Source organism: Microtus pennsylvanicus, chromosome 14 (genome assembly GCF_037038515.1).
Source record: "Microtus pennsylvanicus isolate mMicPen1 chromosome 14, mMicPen1.hap1, whole genome shotgun sequence".
In the NCBI taxonomy this organism is placed as follows: domain Eukaryota; kingdom Metazoa; phylum Chordata; class Mammalia; order Rodentia; family Cricetidae; genus Microtus; species Microtus pennsylvanicus.
The window spans coordinates 16,397,958-16,416,172 of NC_134592.1; the positions used below are offsets into that span (position 1 = coordinate 16,397,958).

Here is an 18,215-nt window from a genome sequence, read left to right on the forward strand (position 1 = left end):
TTAATATTCTTTTTTTTAATTTTTAAATATTTTTATTAATTTAACATACCAACCACAGTTCCCCCTCTTTCTCCTCCCCTCATCCCCACCCACTCTTCAGAAAGGGTAAGGCCTCCAATGGAGAGTCAACAAAGCCTAGCATATCAAGTTGAAGCAGCACCAAGCCTCTTTAAAACATTTCTAATAAATGTTTCCTTTAGTACAGCTTTGGGTTTATAGATGAGCTGTAGAGATTGTGAAGAGAGTTTTCATCTACCTCACACACAGCTTCTCTTATTGGTCCTGTCTTATGTATTTCAGGAGTTATTAAGATGCTGAACCAACATTGCAGCAGTGCAAGTTCATGCTTATTGAACCCTTCAGTTCTCGCCGTGTGTCCTTCTGGTGCAGGGCTGTGTAGGATACCACATTAGATGTCATGTCTCCTTAAACTCCTTCAGATCGTCTTTCTCAGGACATTTTTGGATTTTGTTGATGTTATTATTAACTATATTTTAAAACTATTTAATGAAGAAAATGTCATTTTGAAAAATCTATTATTCTTTAAAGCTAAAATTGTTTCTTTCCAAAAGGGCAAGGCTGGGGAGTTAAATCAACTTTTAAATGCAGTTAAATCAATGCAGGAGAAGACAGTTACATTCCAGCAGGAGAGAGACCAAGTTATGTTGGCCCTGAAACAGAAGCAAATGGAAAACAGTACCCTACAGAGTGAGGTACTGCACTGTAATGGCCAGTGACACACACTGTTATTTAAGGCAAATGATCATCTTGTGATTTTTCTCTTCCTCTGATATGCTGTATTGGGGTACACTATAATTTAGTTTTTGAAAGATTAACTGTGATACATACCTTGTGTATCAGAAAATTATCTCACTTTATGAGATTTACTAAAAATTACTCTGCCATAAGAGCCCATTACTTCTGTATTCTATTTCTGTTATAACCGTGCAGATGAACCTTACAAATGTAAAGCTTCTATTTGAATCTTTTAAAATGTAATTTGGGGAGAAGTTTTCCTGGTAAATGTGAGACATTAGTGTATTAATATATTGTTTTATATATAATACATAATGTAATTGATATTTATAATAATAATTATACTGGTTATAACTAAGTAAAACATGTTATTTATATAGTTAATTAAATATATATTATAATTAAGAAGAATTATTTAAAATAAATGTTATAATTAGCTGTTATAATTACATAATGGTACTTATGTATAATTAATGTTAATATATTAATACATTTACATAATATGGAATAATTTGATGGTATAAGTGTTTTATGGGAATGGACGTTGCATGAAAGAAAAGTAAAGAAAGGTCCTCTACCTAGGTTCAACACTTACGTGACAAAGAGTCCCGGTTAAACCAGGAGCTCCAGAGATTGCGTGACCACCTCTTAGAGTCTGAAGATTCTTATACTCGGGAAGCTTTGGCTGCAGAAGACAGAGAGACCAAACTAAGGAAGAAAGTGGCGATGTTGGAAGAAAAGCTAGTTTCATCTTCGAATGCGATGGAAAATGCGAGGTAAACTTTTGTTTTTCTTTTTGCACGACTTTTTTTCTTTAAAGATTTATTTATTTATTGTGTACACAATGTTCAGCCTCGTTGTATGCCTGAAGGCCAGAAGAGGGCACCAGATCTCATTACAGATGGTTGTGAGCCACCATGTGGTTGCTGGGAATTAAACTCAGGACCTCCAGAAGATCAGCCAGTGCTCTCAACCTCTAAGCCATCTCTCCAGCCCTTTTTGTGCGACTTGTAACTGGTCACTTGTTGAGTGTCGTGCTCAGTAAACATTTTGCTCATATTGGTTCAAATTCATTTTCACAAAAGTCATTGTCTCCATTTTATGGTTGCAGAATCTTAGGGTAAAGTGGTGTACACACTTGATCAAGATAGGCACATATGAGGATCTAGCTCTCAGACTTCCTGCTGTCTAACTACGCCCCTCCCCACACTTAATGTCACTTGTCATTTTAGGGGACTGGTCCTGAGATGTTGGCAGGTCTTATTGGGTTCTGTCCAGTCCCGCGAGAGCTAATTTAATTCATCTGGCGTTACTTTTCAGCAGGTGATTAAAAGCTGACCGCATGTGGATGTTAGGGATGAAAGTGTAGAAGAAGTGGCAGCTCAGAGACCTGGCCCAGCTTGAGGAACCGCCCTGTGGCTTATTAGTTTTGAGTGACTGACTTTAAATACTCTACATTTTCATTTTCTCAGTAGAAAGATTTTATTCTTAGTACTTGGTTTTGGTTTGAGACAGGGTCTCATTAACTCACACTGGCCTCAAATTTGAAATCCTCCTGCTTCTGTTGCCCAAGTGCTAGGATTAGTGGTGTACGTAACTGCACCCTACAAGAATATTACATTTTAGAAAGTCACACAAGCTAGAAAGATAGAAAGTAGAGCTCCATTCACCCAGAATCATCCTTTGTACCATTTTACATCTTTGTATTGTATTTTGTCTTTTAAGAGCAAAAATGGATCATATAATTGCTACTGTTTTGTGACTTCTTTTTTAGCATTTAGTAGTATGTCATTATACAGTAAAATGTATATTTCTACAGCAATATTTTATGACTGCATAGTATACCATTAATTTATTTACTGGACACTTAGAGCATTTTTTAAATATTTATGTGTACCATGTGCATGCAGGTACCTATGTAGGAGCCCCAAAAGGGCATTGATTCCCACTGGAGCTGGATTGTGAGCTACCTGATGGGGCTGCTAGGAATCAAACTTGGCTTCTGGAAGAGCTGAAAGCATTCTTAATCACTGAGCCATCTCTCTAGCCCTAGAGTGTTTTAACTGACAATATGCTTTCTGTGTTGATGTCAGAATATTTCCTTCGTGTAAATATTGAAAAAGTGGAACTTGTAGGTCAAGGGGCATGTTAAAACTTTTGAGATCATGCTGTTAATGAACTTATAGGAAAATTATGACTATTTGTTGGTTATTTTACACTTTTGGCTTTTTTGAGGTGGGTGGCACCACCCAGCTCCCAAATAAATCTTATAAATGCCTGGCCTTAGCTTGGCTTGTTTCTTGCCAGCTTTTCTTAAATTATCCCATCCACCTTTTGCCTCTGGGCTTTTTCCTTTTCTTACTTCTGTAATCTTGCTTTCACTCTTACTCTGTGGCTGGCCCCTTCTTTTCCCACTCCTTCTTTTTCTCCCAGATTTCTCCTATTTATTCTCTCTGCCTGCCAGCCCCACATAACCTTTCTCCTGCCTCGCTATTGGCTTTTCAACTCTTTATTAGACCATCAGGTGTTTTAGACAGGCAAAGTAACACAGCTTCACAGAGTTAAACAAATGCAACATAAAAGAATGCAACACATCTTTGCATCATTAAAACAAATACTCCACAGCATAAACAAATGTAACACATCTTAAAATAATATTCTACAACAAATATATTTCTAAATTCTATATTACATTTCCCACTCTTTTTACTGTGTACAGTGCTGGGGGTGATATGAGGAGACAGTAGATAGTTCTGTCTTCAAAGAGGTTGTAAGTAGAGACAGCACTAAAAGTGATTCCTTTTCCCTACTTACATAGTGTGTTGTTGTGCTTTCTGATTTAGATGAGAAAGCTTGTTTAATGTGAAATGAAAACAATGAGTGGGTTGTACATTTGTATAATTACATTGCCAGAAATGCAAAACACCCTCAGGTCTCTGTCCTTCCCTATAACCTCTGAGATAAGCAGCCTCAAGTAAAGTTTTGGCCTTCTCTGACCAATCTGAATTACTCATTTTCCCAGTACTGTTTTCCTATTTCTTTTCCCCCCTACTTTTTCTTTTCATGTTGACTGAAGGATGGACCTGACTTTCTTAAGTGTTTTTTTGTGATTCTCACCTATTTTTCAAATTATGTTTTCTTCACAAAGGATTATTATTTAGTGCCCCGTCCCTCATTTCTAAACCCAAACCCTGTAGTAATGCCTTTTTCTGAACTGTATAGAGAGCTTTGAGTCTTTGATGACCCTTATATTTACTTTTAGTAATTGTTGCATGTCTTAATAACAAATTGTTGCATGTCTTAACCTCTCTCATATCAAAGAAAGTGTAAGTTTGCCTGTATCTAAAAATGTTTCATCTTTTATCCTTCCCACAACATATCTTAAACATAAACTAATAGTAAATATTTGTCATATATGTAAATTCGATCTATAGGTCATATTTAGATCGTTTAACAAAGTAATGCCTTCTGTCTGTTAGCTGAGTATTTTAAAAGCTCGTTTATCCTTAGAGTCATACTTTGATTTGCTAACCAGTCATCGGAATGAATAAATCCCAGGAGGATTTGGGGACATTTTAGGTCTTAGTTTACCTCTGTTTCCACAAGAGGGCATTGTTGGGTAAAATATCTTCCAATTTGAGTTGCTTTTAATTGGCTTTATTAGTTACTCTTGAGTATGGTTTAACTGGATATTAAATACAATGAAGACCATTGTGATATTCTGAAAATAACCTTCATTCATCAAAGATACACTCAAAGATAATATATAAACCAGGCCAAGTGTGGTAGTGCATGCCCTTAATCCCTGTAATGCCCTTAAGCACTTTCTAGGCAGTTGGATCTTAAGAGCTTGAGGCCAGCCTGGTATACTTATTGAGTTACAGGCCAGTCAAGGGCTACATGGTGAGACCGTGTCTCAAAAAATAATATAATATAAATAAGTAAACAAACAAACACAAATAAACAAAATAAGATGTAAGCCTGAATAGGTACTATGATGTTAGTATTGCCAGTATGACAGGAGATTTAGAATCCAGCAGACAAATCCTTGGCCATGCCTGTGAATTATCCAGAGAGGCTGATTGAGCTGAGAAGACCCATCTCAACTGTGGTTAGTACCTTCCTATGACCTGAGGTCCTGGACGGGATAGAAAGGAGAATGCAAGCTAAACACAATCATGCACTGTTGACTGCCTTTTGACTGTGGATGCAGCATGGCCAGCAGCTTATACAAACTCTTGCCACTGTGACTTCTCTGCCATGATGGACTATACCTGCAGACTGAGCCGTATAAGCTCTCTTAAATTGCTTCTTGTCATGTATTTGGTGACAGTAAGGAGAAAAGCAACAAAGACAGTTGCTACATAAATAAATCTCTTAGGGAATCTTTAGATTCATATTTAGAGAAATGAAGGGCTTCCATATGTGTGTGTAATAGACAGAAGAAAGATAATAGAAAAAGATAAGCAATCAGAACAACTTGTCAGTGGGATGACCATCAGAAAGTTCTAGGTTCACCATGATTCCTTGTGTGAGGTGCAGAAAGGTGTGATTAGACTCCGTGCCTGAGAAACTTTTGTTTGTTTTGCTACATGCTCACTAAATACCTTGCAATCTAACTGGAATTTAATGTATTAAGATGTAAAGAGTATTTTTTGTTAAATTACTTAAGTGGATGAAGCAGTTTGCTTGTATTCTTTTATTTGAAGTCATCAAGCCAGTGTGCAAGTTGAATCGTTGCAAGAACAATTGAGCACGGTCTCCAAGCAGAGGGATGAGACTGCCCTGCAGCTTTCTGTCTCTCAGGAACAAGTAAAGCAGTATGCTCTGTCACTAGCCAATCTGCAGATGGTTCTCGAGCACTTCCAACAAGGTATGTTACCTACTTGGCTGATGTCTTAGTGAAGAAAAATTTTGGTTATGGTAACTTTGCCTTATTTGAATATGAAGTTAGGTATAGGAAATCCTTAAATGTCACCACCACCAAGTAAATTCACACTTCTTTTATGACTAAAGCTATTTTGATTTTTTAAAAAATGTTTAGAATATTATTACTAATTAAGGTGAAAGTTGAGGAGTATAACTGTTTTTTGTTGTTTTTCGTATTTTTGTTTGTTTTTGCTTTTTGAGATAGGGTGTCTTTGTGTAACCCTGGCTATCCTGGAATGCACTCTGTAGATCAGGCTGGCTTCAAACTCATAGAGATCTGCCTGCCTCTGCCTCCTGAGTGCTGGGATTAAAGGTGTGCGCCACTGCCATCCAACTTATTTAAAAAATATTTTATGTATTTATTTTATGTGTGTTGGTGTTTTGCCTGCACATTTGTCTATATGAGGATGTTGGATCCCTGGAACTGGAGTTTACAGACATTTGTAAGCTGCCATATGGGTGCTAGGAATTGATCCTGTGTCCTCTGGAAGAGCAGCCAGTGCACTTAAATGCTGAGCCAAAAGTTGAGGAGTTAGAAAGGTAAATAAAATGAAGAAGGAGAATCAAGTGATAAAGGAGATTATTCAGAGCTGCTGAGTTGACTCAGTGAACAGGTGTTTGCTGCTAAGTATGAGGACCTGAGTTTGATTCCCCAGGACCCACATGGTGGAAGGAGAGAACCCATTCTTGCAAGTTCTCCTGACCTCCACACACACACTGTTGTCCAAGTGCACTCAGACATGCACACGAAATAAATAAATAAATAAGGGGCTGGATGTGGTGACAACACCATGAATACCCAAACTAGGGTGACAAAGGCAGGCCGGTGTCAGTGAGTTTGAGACAAGCCTGATATACACAATGAGTTCGAGGACAGCCAGTGTACATAGAGAAGACCCTGACTCAAAATTTTCAAAAACCAGCTGGGCAGTGATAGCACACGCCTTTAATCCCAACACTCAGGAGGCAGAAGCAGGCTGATCTCTGTGAGTTCAAGGCTAGCCTGGTCTACAAGAGCTAGTTCCAGGACAGACTCCAAAGCTACACAGAAACCCTGTCTTGAAATAACCCCCACCCCCACAAAAAGAAAAAGAAAAAATTCAAAAACTGAGAGAGAGAGAGAGAGAGAGAGAGAGAGAGAGAGAGAGAGAGAGAGAGAATGTAAAAGAAGCGCATACAAGAGGAAAATGACACTCTTAGAATGATTAGGTTTGAGATGCTGGAGTTTGAAGCCCCCCCCTTTTTTTATTTATTATGTATACAGTGTTCTGTATGCCTGCAGGCCAAAAGAGGACACCAGATCTCATCTTGGATGGTTATGAACCATCATGTGGTTGCTGGGAATTGAACTCAGGACCTTTGCAAGAGCAGCCAGTGCTTTTAACCTCTGAGCCATCTCTCCAGCCCTTGAAGCCCCTTTTAAGTGTTAATAATTGTAATAACTAACCTTTGAAATACTAGCTTGTTCTTAGCTGTTCATTTGTGCTTTGAGGTGGCTACATTTTCTATTCCAAATAGAAAAGTACTGTTTTAGAGACACTCAAACAGACAGAACATTTTTATTCTAAGACAAAAGTTTGCTTTGTCACATTCTCCCTACCATCATTAGGTTTACCCACTTTAAATCACTGACCCATCAATTTGTTGACTAAGTACATCTGGTAATTATTAATTGGGTTAACTGTTAGTTTGATAGGGGGATAGAGGATATTTTTGTGCCTAAGAAAATCTTTAAATTTGTAATTGTGTGACCCCTTAGGGCTGTCCATCTAGTTGAAATTCAATATATGATTTCCAGGTGGGTAGTTCACACCTTTAATCCAAGCATTCCAGAGGCAAAGGTAGGCTGATCTCTGAGTTACACATGAGCCAGGGCTATGGAGTGGCACTGAAAAATAAAAAGACTATTTTTAATGTAATTGCTAGACTGACTATGAGAACAAAGGCGTGGACAAAGAGGCTGTAGAGAGTATTGCTAAAGGGGAGGCAGAATGGGGTCATCATGGCTACGAGGCTCACGGCTCCTGGTGTCAGTGCCACTTGATATGTCTTAGTGAGACATTTGTACTTCCCTTTTGAGATGTTTAAATGTTTTGTTTTTAATTATTAAAAGCCCAAGTGATGTAAAATTCCAGCTTTACACACTGTTGGAAAATATTACTGTAACTTTCCTTTGTTCTTAGAGGAAAAAGCTATGTATTCTGCTGAATTAGAAAAGCAAAACCATATCTTAGCTGAATGGAAGAAGAAAGCAGAGACTCTGGAAGGAAAAGTGTTATCCCTGCAGGTAGGCAAAATACTTTCTTTTAAGAGCTGTGTCTTGGAAATATTCTCATAAACCATTCATTTACTATTTAATGTTTGAGTGATTGTATTCAGCCTTCTACTGGGTTTAACAATGAACTGTCAGGCTCAGCATCTCACAGGTGACATAAGTGAATGTGAGATAAAAGGAACTTTAAATGCTTTAGCATACCTCAGTATCTTGGGGACTCTGCAAAATGAAAACTAATTCATCTACAAGATTAAGTTGAATTTTTCTGTTTTGAATAAAATTTTGTATATTGTATTTGTTATGTATTAATATTATATATTGTTTGATCTTTTAGAACAAGAAGGGTTCCCTCCCTTATTACTGATTCTAGCAATTTGAGCGACTTTGTCTTGGTTTTGTTTTTTGTGTCAGGGTTTCATTTTGTAGCCCAGACTGTACTTGAGCTCTCAGTAATTGGTTCTTGCCTCCACCTTCCAGATGCTGATTACAGGAGTGAATCACCATGCTCAGTCTTTCCTTTTAAAGCCTCTTGGATTTTTTCCTTATTATTTTCTATTTTATATATAAAGTCATAAGGAAGATATGGGTGAAATCAACCCTGCTGCAGAGATATGACACCAAAGTGACTTCTGTTGCCTGAGATTTTTATACTGCCCAATCCTGCAGTCATTCAGTCCCAAGGAAACACACAGAGGTCTACATTAATTATAAATTGGTTGGCCTATTAGCTCAAGATTCTTATTAACTCTTATATCTTTCATCAACCTTTAATTCTTGTCTCTGTTAGACACGTGGCTTGGTACCTTTTATCAGCGAGGCAGTCTCCTCTGTGACGACTGCACACTGTGTCTTTTCTTTTCCCAGCATTCTCCTGTTCTTGTTGCCCCGCCTCCACTTCCTTCCTGGCTACTGGCCAATCAGAATTTTATTAACCAATACAACTGACAAATCTTTACAGGGTATAAGACCATTGTCCCACAGCACTTCCTTTTTTTCCCTCAAAACAAGACCTCTGAATCTAATCTCCTTTGTTTAGCTTTTTACCTGCCCATTATCCATAACAACTTGTAACTAACACTCTAAACAAAGACAAACATCCATAATCCAGTTTTTGGGAATGTGGGTATAGTTTTCTAGGCTACTTCCTGCTGATTGGGGATGCTGATCTTATGGGACCTAAAGAAAGTTTAGAATTATAATCATGTCCTAACTGGAGTATTTTGTGATGCTTGATCATCTCAGCCAGCAGTCTTGAAACTGTTCTGGATGTAGAACCTAGACATCTGGGCCATCCACTCCTATTGGATATTTCTCAGGGGGTCTTCTTTGATCAAACCTACTTTTTCTTAACTCAGAATGAATCCACAGCTTCTCATTTCCTGTGGAAAATAATTTTGTTAGCTGATGGTTCTGGGGGTTGGAAACTCCAATATTGAGGGACTTGTATCTGACAAGGGCCTTTTTGTTGCATCGTCCCATTGTAGAACTAAAGAGATACAGCAGGAGTGGCCTGAACTTGTCCTTCTTATAAGGACCCCCTCCTGCAGCAGTGACATTCATTCTTCCTGAAGGACAGTGCTCTAGTGACCCAAACACCTTCCATAGGCCCTGCTTTCCTATGTTCCATTTACCTTATTAAAGTTATCAATGTATCTATGAAGGCATATTTTATTTTATTTTGTTTTTTGAGACAGGGTTCTCTATGTAGTACTTGATTTCCTAGAGATCGATTTGTAGACCAGGCTGGCCTCAAACTCTCAGAAATCATACTTTTAATTGCGACCAGTGGTATTAGGATAGCTTGTCTATTAGATTCTTAAAGTAGAAGTCTGAATCTTTTTTTTTCTTTTACAAAACCAGTTTTTTTCTTAATTTAAAATATAATTTATCAATTTTAGAAAAGCAAAATATGCCAGAAGAAACTTAAGAAGAAATTAATAAAGATAAAAGGTGAATAAGCAAAATAAAATTCAAACAAATGTCGAAACAACAAAATATAAGTGCTAATGTCCAAAGAGGCTTGTGGGTTTTTTTTTTCTGACTTTGTAGAGGTCTGGGACTAGGGTGTGGGGTGCAATGGTAGATTACTTGCATAGCACCTGTGATACCCTGGGTTCCACTTCCACCACAGCAAACCCACTGTGTACATATAAACACTATGAAGTTGTGCTTTGGGTTTTTTCTTTAATGTTTAGATTTTTTAAAAAAAATATTTAATTTTTTTTAATACCAAATTTAGATTTATAGATTTGGAATAATATATTTCTATTTAATTTTTTTTTGTTTCAGACCCCATCAGAGTTCAAACCCTAGAAAGCAGAATCAATAAGGAGTGTATGTGTCCATACATTAATGAGTATAATATGTAGACACACGTGAACTTGATTACAGGAAATTGCTCATGATTGGTTGAGTTTGGAGGGCTGGCAGTCAAGATGGGACGACCACATCAAAGGCCTGGCTGGAACTCACAGGCATAGGACAGAGCTTTTGAGTTCAGGCAGTTAGGGCCGTCACAGATGGAGGGAGTTTTGTGAGCTTAGGAAGAAGCTGCTGTCCATCAAAGGGATTTTGTCATTTTGGGGGAAGCCTAGACTCTGCCTTTAAGAATTTATGATTGGTCCAGCCACGGATCTCCAGATTACTCAGGAGCTTTCTTTAAGGGCTTGACACATGCTTGCAAAATGCCCTTCATAGTAACTGATGAATAACTAGGTACTGTAACCTATCCAAGGTAACACACCAGACAAGTTTCAGGCCAAAACCGTGGCCTGGAATTTACATGAGTAAATTCTTCAGGATAACAAGGAAAATTAGAACAAAGAAAAGCTGTGAGGAAGGACTGTATCAAAATAGAGCCAGTACAATATGGTCTAGATCAATGGGACAAAGGAGGAATCCAGAGGTGGAGCCCAGAATATATTTGAGAATTTAAAATGACGCGGATGTGAGCTGTTTTGCTTTTTATTTTATTTTTGTTGTTGTTGTTGAAAAAGTCAGTGGATTCTTTACTGCTTCTGGGTTGTGGGGCTCAGGAGCTCTTGGTGGTGCTGGTTGGCTTCCCCTTCACCACCCCAGGCTTCTGGCTTCACAGAATGGCACTGGCCCTGCAGATGGCCCCATGCCCACATCAGGGCAGTACTTGTTTCTGCAGATCCTGTGCCTGATGCTGCCGAGTGTGCCTGTGCATTCTTGTTGGTGGTTGTCCTTACGTAGGAAGTAGCTGGTTTTCGCTGACCATATCTGTGTTTCATGACTACAAGACCTCTGTCTTGTGGTGGAAATTTGGTGCAGGATTTGAGATTATTGGTTCTGGTGCTGTACATCTGCTCCTTCTCTTGAAGCACTTTTGCAGGACTATTCATTACAGAAGCATGGACCAGGGGCAGCTCCTCCCCCAATGGTGGCCAGAGAGGGAAAGATCCCGACTTGAACTATTTTTAACTCAAGGAGAAAGAAAATTTTCTAAAATGATATTGGATGGGCAGGGCTGTAAGTGCAGCACTTAGAAGGCAGGGCAGGCACATCTCTGTCAGTTCAAGGCCTGTTGGTCTATGTCGGGTGTTCTAGGCCAAGTAAGGCTATATGTTAAAGCTCTTTCTCAAAGTAAACATAAAAATTAAAAATGAGTGATATTGGCAAACTGCCCATACAGACAAAATTAAGTTGTGTTGCATCTTACACCATATATAGAAATAAATTCTAGTTATATCAAGACAAGAATCCTTACCTGGTAGGAGCCTTGGCTTCTGAGAGTAATTTTTGTTTTGTTTTGAGACAGGATCTTGCTGTGCTCAGGGTGGCAGAACACTCCTGCATCTAGAGTACAAGCCTATGCTACCCATCTGGATATGAGAATGCTTGCTTTTGATGGTGTAGAGACTGGGTGGCTCTTCTGACATTTAATAGGCTAGGAATTGTCAAAATATATTCATTGAGAAATGCTATATTAAAAAGTTAAATACAGAGAACAAACTCTTACAATAAATTCTAGACTATGTGTACAGTCTAGAAGTTAGGAGGATCTTAATCAAGCTTAAACTCAAGAAGCTATAAGAGTAAAGGAAAACCTCTTTGTATATCACTAAAAAGGAGTTAAAGGCTAGTCAGTAGACCAATGATTGACCTCATTTTCATTGCTCAGAGAGCAAAGGATTCTTGTCTAACTGTCCAAGATGCTCACACAAACTGATAGCGAGACAGTACAGGAGAAATACACAAACAGTATGCCATGAGGTTTTCATATAAGAATAGATCCAACTGTTGTAGAAACAGAACAAAGATGTGTAATGATAGTTATAATGAAACATCCCATTATATATGTTAGCTTACAAAGATTTAAAAGAATAAAACATTTATTACTGTATTTCTTGACTTTTTTTTTTTTTGGTTTCGAGACAGGGTTTTTCTGAGTAACAGTATTAGCTGTCCTTGAACTAGTTCTTGTAACTCACAGAGATCCACCTACCTCTGCCTCCTGAGTGCTGGGATTAAAAGCATAAGCCACCACTTGACTTTTTATATCTTTTTAATTTTTTTATCTTGTTACTTTTACTTTAAGGTTTTTTTGTTATGTTATTTTTTGGTAGCAGTTTTCCTTAGTTTCTCTAAAAGGGCAGTGATGCATTGTAAAAGAGTATGAGGTCAGTAGGTTGTACAGAGCTGCCTTGGTCACAGAGGTTCAGTGTCATCACTGGCCGAGCTGTTGACGATGCTGAAGTGTCTTACAGCCCTGTAGCTTGCATACTACTTTTTAATAACCTCCTTTTCCCCTTTACTCCCAGGAACGTTTGGATGAAGCAAATGCTGCTTTGGATTCGGCCTCAAGACTGACAGAACAGTTAGATCTAAAAGAGGAACAGATTGAAGAACTTAAAAAGCAAAGTAGGTCTTTTTTTTGTTCTCTGCAACAGTGCTTATGTTGAATCAAGTGTGGTCTTCTGCCGTTCATTGGCACAGTTGAGTAAGGCTAGTGATATGTGACTTCCACTTCCCATTCCCATGTACAATTGCTTCTGTTTGAGTCTAAATATAGTGAAACCAGTCATTAGGATAGCCCTGTTAGTTCTCCTGGGTATCAAGCTATGACTGTATTTTGGTTGTTGTTCTGTTGATCAAGGAGACTGATTTGACAGATGCAATTTTTATGGTTTTGTCTTCTTCTGATAGTTCATGCTACACCCAAAGCTATCTGATCTGTTAGAGGGGGCATATTCTCAAGTAAAAATACTGGGTCACTGTTTGTGACATGAATGGCTGAGTGTAACTTACTAGATTTCGTTGTGGATGGACTTTACACCAGGCACTCAGCGTGTTTGGGTTTGGTGCTCGTAAAGTGTCTCATAGTTCTGTCAGTTCTCTAAGCTGATCTCCTGTACTTAGGATTATCTTTGAACCTCACGTGGTAGGGTAGTTCACAGTGCTGTGCTGAGCCTAACAGCCAACAGTGGTAGCATATCATTAAATTTACTCTCTCATTTAGGAGTAGCCAGGGACTTGAAGTTCCTCTGGGGCTATGTTTAATTGGTAATGATTTGAAGTGATTGGGAAGTTGTAATGGAGCCTAGGAATACATTGGCTGTAGATGTCTCTGTTCTCACAGCAGTTAAGAAATAGATACCATGTGTCACAAAATAGAAGTTAGAAAGCACACGTAGAAGTAGATGGAACAAAGATGCTATTAAAACAGGAACAGTGACACGGATACTTAGCACATAAGCCCACAGGAGTCACTGGCCCATAGGTACAACCTAAATAACCTGGCATAGACCAGGGGATCCCAAGTGCACACAGCAAAATAGCAATAGGTGCAAGGGAGTTGGCATCACTGGGATAACTTCACTCTGAGACTTCATTCTGAGGTTTTGTTTCAAGACAATGGATCAGCATAGGAGCTCTGAATTTGAGATTGGAAAATAGGCAGCAAGGAACCAGTACCTAGTGAGTATCTGTAATAGTTGACCTAGCGTAGACTAGAGTGCTTAGTCATTTCTTCACTCATTTGCCATTTATGAACAACTGTAAGTGTGCAGCGTCAGTCTGCTTTTATAGACACAGAAACTGAGCTTTCCTTGCAGATCTCTTTATTTGTACCCAAGCTTTGATCTTTCAATGTTCTGTATTCCTGTGTTTATAAAATGTCCGACTTGTCTTTTGTTCTCCGTGGCACCCTTCATACTGAACTCTCACTGTTGAAATGGCTTCTTTAATGAGAACTGTGTATTGGGAACACATCCTAGTTAGATAGAAAGCCAGTGCAACTACATTAGTTGGAAGACATGGTGAACCAAAAAGAACACTGAGCAGCAAAGGGTTAACCATGGTGCCATGTCTTAGAGCTGGGCTAGATCAGTGGAAGGAAAAAAGGTGAGTTCTGTACTACGTCATTGAGCTCTGACAGCCTGATGCTGTGTGCCCTGATGTCTACGGCCACATCCCCTTTTAGAAGTCACCTGAGTCATTTCCAGTAGGCCATGGTCAGATGTGAGAGTCTGTGACTTAACTGCATTTGGTGTTTGCCCAGGCCCCTAGTTAAACTTCTAGGAGTAGAAATAATTCCGTTTTTCTTCACTATAGCTGGCAGTGCAGGTCGCCTGGGTTCTTCTTTGTGTCTAATATATAATGTATAATTAATATTCACTATTAGTAAGTAGGAACTTTGGGCTCATTCTAGGGAGTAAGTCTTAGAGAGAAAGTGCTGCTTACTTCAGCGTGTACACCTGCTATTTGGAAAGGCTGAGGGAGCTAGTGTGGCACAGACAGGAAGGGGAACACTGAGTGGTTGTAATGTCTTCAAATCATCCTTGCCTTTTACAGCTTCTCCTAATAGTGTTTTTCTCACACTACCTAAGTGCTTAGTGCCACGTTTATATCTCTAAACACAAATACAATTTTATTTTCTCAATGCTGTATTTTTGATTTGATAATATACATAAATTCTTTATTGGCTTACTTATTTCAAAAAGCATCCCTGTATATTTTTATAAGTCATTAAGTACTTTACATGTTGATTGATGTTATAATACTGTATTTTATTTTTAACACAAAAGTTGGCCAGACAACGAAAGTTTTTGCCAGGAGAAACAATTTTGAAAAAGACAAATTGGTTTTTGTTGCAAGAAAATACACAGACTTGAATTGTAAAGGCAAAGTATTGTTTTATTTCTAAGCCTCTGTAGACTAACGATTAGTTGATCTGCTGTTTCAACATTTAGACAATATTAGGAAATTTACTTTAAAAAGTGGTGTTTTATTCAGAATGGTTGATTATATCACTACTACCAAGATATGATTCAGTCTGTCCAAACATAAGAAAAGTGTGGTTACATATGACCCCAGTATTAAAGCAGTACAGCCTGGATGACGTCAGTCCCTCTGAGAGTATGTGATTGTTAATGTCAGGTACGTGCAACCATGCTTATGAACTGAGGGCATTTATGGGCCCTTTATGAGAAACATAAAGACAGATGCCTGGCGCTTTACTGGTCAGTAAGCACCTAATAAAGACCAGCTGCTTGACTTCATGTTGGCTGCTGTGTAGAACACTAGACAGGCCCCTTTCAAGGAGCAAAGGAAATGGCATGTGACGAATATCATAAGGTAGTAATTTAAGACAGTTGTGCACAACAGTGGCCTTAAGTGGTGTATTTAGTTCTCTTGTTAAGGGATGGAGACTTGAAGAAAGTATTTAGCCACTAGTAGGTTTTTACCTAGCAAGTGTGAAAACTATTTAAACCATAGGAACTGGTTAAGCTAACTCATTCCCAACACGAGAAACCCTAGCATCCTGTAGATGCTCTGTTTTAATAGGCAGCAGAGGGGTTACTGTTGTCCTTCCTTTTGGAGATTAGTCTTTCAGCATTTCTCCTGGAACACTCTTTAACACAGTTGCAAAAACTCCTTTCCCATGCTGCCCTGCTCTTTTTAGTCAGTGCACCACCTGTCTATGAACTGAGTGGGATGGTATCTTTATCCTTAGTTCATCAGAGTTGGGGATTCCTGTGGACTTGTTATTGATGAGAAAATAGCATCTGTGTAAACCTAGTACAGCTGAGACATTAAAAGATGCATATATTGTCATGTACGTAGGTGTGTGTTTTCATTTCTCCATCGTTGCTCTTTCTCCATTTCCTTAATTGCTCTCAAACTTCTTCTTAAATGAAAATGAAATTGAAATGAAAAGTATGATAATTTTTGATTTGGTAATTAATACTAAAAATCATTGAGTTTTGTGGTATGCAAAGAAAAGTAAGTTTTTGTAGGCAGTAAAAATTTAATCCTAGCATGAGGAACATCTTTTGCTCTTCCTGGCCAGTTTATCCCTATGTTTTCAGTGCTTTATTTTGGTTTTTGGTTTTTTTCAAGACAGGGTTTCTCTGTAACAACCATAGTTGTCCTGAAACTTGCTTTGTGGACCAGGTTGGCCTCGAATTTACCGAGATCTGCCTGCCTCTGCCTCCTGAGTGCTGGGATTAAAGGTATGTGCCACCACTGCCTGGCATCTTCACTGTTTTCTGTGCTGGGGATGGAACCCAAGGTCTTGTGCATGCTGGGAAAGTCAGCTGTATCCCAAGTCCTATACTTGTACCTTAAAGGCTTTTTGTAACTAATTTTTTAAAAATAGTGACTACTTTTTAAAATATCTGTATGAGTTGAAATGGAAATTTTCCCTCAGAATATTTTAGAAAGTCTAGAAATACCTATAAAATGAGCAGTAACAGTCACTGTGCTAGATGAGGCATAAAAACATGTTTTAAAGCCACGGGTACAAAAGGAGCTTAAAATGTTTCACAAGGAACTACCTTTTCAATGTTGAGTGTGCCTGAGTTATTAAATAAAGACATTCCATTTTCCAGGACATGATTTATACAAGAAAACATATAATGTCCTGTTGAACATAAGCCAAATACATTCCCAGACGCTTTGTTACCCAAATCTTGTGAGAGAGTTCTTTATAGATGTTTTTGGCAGAAGTGACGGTTTTAGAGGAAACATATAAAGAAGCACCAAATGCAATTTTCTGGGTTGCCATAAATGGTTAAAAGTTATTTGTAATAGTATAAACATCTGGGTATGCTAGACAATGCCATCATTTAAATTAAGGGAAAAAGTGTATTAGGTAAATAAGCTATTTTGTATTTCTAGTTACATTTTAAATGTGTTTGATATTTGATACTAATATCTAACTGAACAATGTTTTAGAAGTTGTAATTGAAAACTAATTTCTATAAGCAGAAAGGAGAAATTATATACTGATGAGAATATTTTATGTACTTTTTCTCCTTTTTTTGAGTAATGGCTGAGTTGTTCAGTATGTAATTTATTTTCTTCATCTTTCCTAGAAAACACCAGTCATTCGTTCATTGTTATATCAAGTAGTCATTGTTTATGTTCTGAGTACCAAGCACTAAAAAGGTCTTGGCATAAGCAGATGACAAAGGTCTCCTTCAGGAGGGTGACAGGCAGGAAGTGGAAGAGGACATGTGTTCAAGTACATGCAGGGAATTGTTTGGAAGAATCAGAAGTGGTGGACAACTACAGGAACAGAGCAGGGGGCCCATGTCTACTCACAGCTGTCAAGTCAGACAGAATCCCAGCAGGGAGTGCGAGGTGAGTCCACCCCTGGCTGTGGAGCTATTGGCACCTGATAGCGCCTGTGGAGAAGAGTCATAGGTTTTCTTTACTAGTGCAGTCCCTTAGCAGTGAGTAACTGTGACCAAATGAAAGACACACATCCAAAAATACATGCACTGGGTGGGTTATAAATACAGCGGCACAGATAGAGTGTAAAATTTTTTTTCAATTAAAATGGGGAAAAAAACATACAAAGTTGGGTAGGTAGAGAAGGGGAAGTGGATCTAGAGGATTCCACATTGTAAAATAAAGCACACGGAACAAAATTATCCAGAAATAATAAAAAAATTTAAAATTGTTTTGAAAGAGTTATCTATTCTACTTGGTAATAGTGGTATGGGAAGGTAAGCAAAGTTAAGAGTGACTTGACTTTTCTTAAGTGATGGATATGTACAGGCTAAGTAGATTGGTAGCTAGGGAAAATCTTTCTAGACGGGGGTATTCACATGAAATGAGGTGGCATACTCTGAAAATGTTGAAAGGTGGCATGCATTTGATTGTGTGGTGTGGTGTGGTGGGTTGGTTGGTATGCAGGACTGGGAAGATGGAGTGGAAGTGATCACTGTGTAGGAAGATGAAACTTAGTCATGAATCACAAGCAGGTCGTCAACTGTTAATACCA

At 38.4% G+C, this 18,215-nt stretch overlaps 1 protein-coding gene across 3 annotated transcripts in view; it reads left to right on the forward strand.

Annotated features, from left to right (window-relative positions):
* Positions 1-18,215, forward strand: part of Trip11 (thyroid hormone receptor interactor 11) — a 73,183-nt gene that overhangs the window by 32,926 nt on the left and 22,042 nt on the right. For 2 of the 3 annotated variants that reach the window (XM_075948728.1, XM_075948730.1), the window contains 5 exons: positions 573-713; positions 1,339-1,532; positions 5,466-5,629; positions 7,869-7,972; positions 12,745-12,844. In XM_075948728.1, the coding sequence (XP_075804843.1) occupies positions 573-713; positions 1,339-1,532; positions 5,466-5,629; positions 7,869-7,972; positions 12,745-12,844 (703 nt within the window). The remainder of the gene's footprint in view (positions 1-572; positions 714-1,338; positions 1,533-5,465; positions 5,630-7,868; positions 7,973-12,744; positions 12,845-18,215) is intronic. The other variant, XM_075948729.1, reaches the window with a different exon arrangement.